The 3,973-nt window shown below is 36.8% G+C and overlaps 1 protein-coding gene across 1 annotated transcript in view; it reads right to left on the minus strand.

Moving 5' to 3' along the window:
- Positions 1-1,283: 1,283 nt before the first annotated feature.
- The window catches only part of NAALAD2 (N-acetylated alpha-linked acidic dipeptidase 2), a 59,084-nt gene continuing 56,394 nt past the window's right edge, over positions 1,284-3,973 (minus strand). The window contains exon 19 of the mRNA XM_006871209.1: positions 1,284-1,473. Coding sequence (XP_006871271.1) covers positions 1,284-1,473 — 190 coding nt within the window. The remainder of the gene's footprint in view (positions 1,474-3,973) is intronic.

The following is a 3,973-nucleotide window of genomic DNA, read 5'->3' on the forward strand; positions in this document are numbered from 1 at the left end:
TTTGTAGCCGTTTTTACCCAATATTTCTATGTGTTAATTCAATAGAATGGAAGTTACCAAAAGTATGGGCATTGCTTTTTTCCTAAACAATTACACTCTGATGATTTCAAGAGGTGGATTCTTTGCCAGACTTTTTTCTTCCTTTTTGATCAAATACATGTTGTTCAGTGCCATCAAGTTAGTTCCGACTCAAAACAAACCTGAATAGAGTTTCCAAGGAGCGACTGGTGGGTTTCACCTTCCAATCTTGAAGTCTGCGGTCTTATTTTTATCCTACAGCTCCACACCAGGACTCCATATTGATACCATTTTCATACAATATACATATTTTAAGTTTACAGTTTGATGAGGCTTAACCAAAGCATACGCTTGTGTAGTCAAGCACATCAAGATACAGAACAATTCCATCATCCCAGAGAATACCCTCATGCCTCTATACAGTTAGTCCCTTCTTTGTGACTTGATCAAGGCAATCAGTGCTCTGACTTAAGACATCGATTACTTTTGCCTTTTCTAGAGCTGCATATAAGTAACTCTGGTATCTTAGTGGGTTGTGCATCGGGCTGTTAACTACCAGGTTAGCAGTTCGAATCTGCCAGCTGCTCCATAGGAGAAACATGAGTTTCTGTTCCCGTAAAGATTTACAGCCTCGGAAACCCTACACAGGGTCACTATCAGTTTGAATTGACTCAATGGCATGCAGCAACAGAGCATCATATAAATTGAATCATATACTCCATTGTGTCTGGCTTCTTTTCCTCAAATGTCTACCAATACCAATGTGTGTACTGGGAGTTTATTCCATTATAAATACACCACAATTTGTTCATTTCTCTCTCGGTGGACATTTAGGTTGTTGCTTCTGTTTTAAGTTGGTATGAACATGAGTGTAGAAGTCTTTTGTGATCACATACTTTCATTTGGTTCATAAAGTAGACACATATTTAATTATATATATATTTTAACTGCCAAACTATATCCCAAGTGGTGTGCCATTTTACATTCCTACCAGCAGTGTCCAAGAATTCAAGTTCATTGCCATATTTTGTTTTAGAGTTCAGTTGTATTTCTTTCCACCATGCGCCTGAAGTTTTTTGTGTTTAGTTAGATTAACACTTGTAACATAAAATCTCTGCAGATGAAAAAGGTGGAAGTCTAAAATCAAAACCTGACATAAAAAGCAAGTTTTCAAACTCTGGTTTTATGTGTTATCAAAAAGATTAATGTTATCACCAGAGTTAAACAACATTTTTAATATTAACAGCCACTGGTCTGAGACTTTCCTATAGCAGTTCTGTCAGGGTCCCAGCCGCAGCTTGAATTGTAAAGGCAGCAATAGATATGTGTTTCTTTACTTCTGTCCAAGCAGAACCAGCGTCGGCTTTATTTTCAATATCAAACATAGCATCATAGATCCCGGGAAATGATTCTCCAGCATATTTGTTGTGGCTACTTGGAGCAAAGATGATGTGCCTAGTAAGACAAAATCAACAAAAGTGTTTGAACAAAAGGCTATAGATAATACATTTTATAAGCTGTATTTCATGAGCCACATGCCTTGTTACCACCCAAGCATTTGATGAAAATGCGTTCTGTCATATATATATAAGTTTTGCATAGTAGTTGTTCACAAGCACAGTGATATATTGTATACTTGATGGATATTTTTAGTAAGAGGATATTGAAAGAAAATTTGTCTTTGTGTTGCCTTCTTTAGAGATTCAACAAGAATGAAAATTTCTCTCTAGGAATTTCCATATATTAAAATGCAATAATTAAACTAAAACTATCGATCTGAGGTACTCCTAAGCCTTAAAACAAAGATATCCCCTGATGTCCTCTTAAAACTGAACAGTTTAACTTAACTGGTACAGTATGTCTGCTTTGTGCATTGTACTGTTAAGATCCATCTATGTAGACTCAAATTGACAACAGTAACTCAATAGATAAGAACCTGGTGGTAGCAGTGGTTATGTGCTGTGGAGTCAGTTGACTCATAGCAACCCAGTATAGAGTTTCCAAGGCTGTAAATCTCTATGGGAGCAGAAAGCCTCATCTTTCTCCCATGGAACAGCTGGTAGTTTAAAACTACTGACCTTGAGGATAGTAACCCAACTTGTAACCACTACGCTACCAGAGCTTCTTTAAGAACCTGTAGGTCAGTGAATTTATGTTAAACACAACTAAAAAAAATGTAAATATCACTGAATTTTACATGTAGAAACTGCTAGATTGGTGTATGTTCTGTGTATATCCTCAACAATATGGAAATTTATTTTTTTAAACACAATAAAGAAGCTTCTATCCCTAAAGACAATGAAGCCTATTCCACAAAGGTGAAACAGTTACATATGTTTCCCAAGGAAACATAATATCTAATAATATCTTGCTTTCTTACTTTTAAGTAGCCCAAACTGCTGCTGCTATGTGTCGAGTTGGTTCCGACTCAAGGACTCTATCTGGGTTTCTAAGGCTGTAAGTCTCTACAAGAGCAGAAAGCTTCGTGAAGCACCAGGTGTATTCAACTACCTGACTGCAGTTAGCAGCCCAACATGTAACCCACTACACCACCTGAGCTCTGATTCGACAGCACTTAACATCAGCAACAACAAAGTATCTCATGGAAGTCTGATTAGGGTAAAACCCTTACTTGTGAAGAGTTGGAGAATATGTCCCATCAGATTACAAACTTTTCAAAAAAAAAAGGTCCGGAACCTTAAATGTGTTCTCATGAGTAGCCTAAGAGATCATGCTATTGCTCTAACACAAGTGTGGTATTCGTTAGGGGCATATTTTATGAAATACTTATTGAGAATTGTTAAACCCTAGACATTTCTCAAGATGTAAATTCAAAAATGAGAAAACACAGAGTTCTGTGTAAGTCAAATAACCAAAGAGAGATTTATGCTAATCATTTAAATTTCCCAAAGTACAACAGGATTTCTCATTCTTGGATTTTAAGTCTTAAGGTGTCAAGTGGATTTTATTTAAACCATTACATGTGCTAATAACCTTTTTAAAAATCACTGTATGTAAATCAATAGATTAGATACAAGTTTAGATATTCCCTAGTTGATGTATTTGCCCTCTGGAGAATTGTAAGGGAAGAGTATGGTAAAAAATGTATTAAAAGCTAAATATGGTTTGAAGTATTCTGAAGCCTCTAACTTTAGGCATATTACCTACTCTCTGAACTTGTCTCATCTGTACTGAGTCAAGATAACTTGTTCCTTGTCTAGAGTAGTGTCTCCACCACGTGTCAGTTTGTTGTACTGTGGTAGCTTGCTTTTTGTTGTGATGCTTGAAGCTAACTGCCGGCGTTTTAAATACGAACAGTCACTCTTAGTGGACAAGTTTCAGCTGAGCTTCCAAATTAAGACAGACTAGGAAGAAGAAAGGTGGACTACTTATGAATGTTTACCCACTGAAAACCTTATGGGACACTGTCAGATAGCACTTGAATATTGAAACATGATGAATAGCATCAGAATATTGTCAGATACAGTGCCAGAAGATGAGCCTCTCAGGTTGAAAGGCACTCAAAATATGACTGGAGTAGAGCTGCCTCTTCAAAGGAGAATCGACCGTGATGATGCAAATGGAGTAAAGCTTTTGGGATCTTCATTTGCTGATGGGGCACAACTCAAAAGTGAAGAGAAATAGCTGTAAACATCCATTAATAATCAGGACATGGAATGTATGAAATCTAGGAAAATTGGAAATTGTCAAAAATTTTAATGGAATGCATAAAGATTGATACTCTAGACATTAGTGAGCTGAAAATGGACTGGTACTGGTCACTTTGAACCTCACAATCAGACGGTTTACTCTGCCAACGTGACAGATTGAAGAGGATGGCATCACACTCATCATCAAGAAGAACACTTCCAGATCTAAGCTGTGATAGGATACTATTCATATGCCTACAAGGAAGACCAGTTAATGCCACTACTATTCAAATTTATGCACCAAC

The sequence above is a fragment of the Chrysochloris asiatica genome, unplaced genomic scaffold, assembly GCF_000296735.1.
Source record: "Chrysochloris asiatica unplaced genomic scaffold, ChrAsi1.0 scaffold00163, whole genome shotgun sequence".
In the NCBI taxonomy this organism is placed as follows: domain Eukaryota; kingdom Metazoa; phylum Chordata; class Mammalia; order Afrosoricida; family Chrysochloridae; genus Chrysochloris; species Chrysochloris asiatica.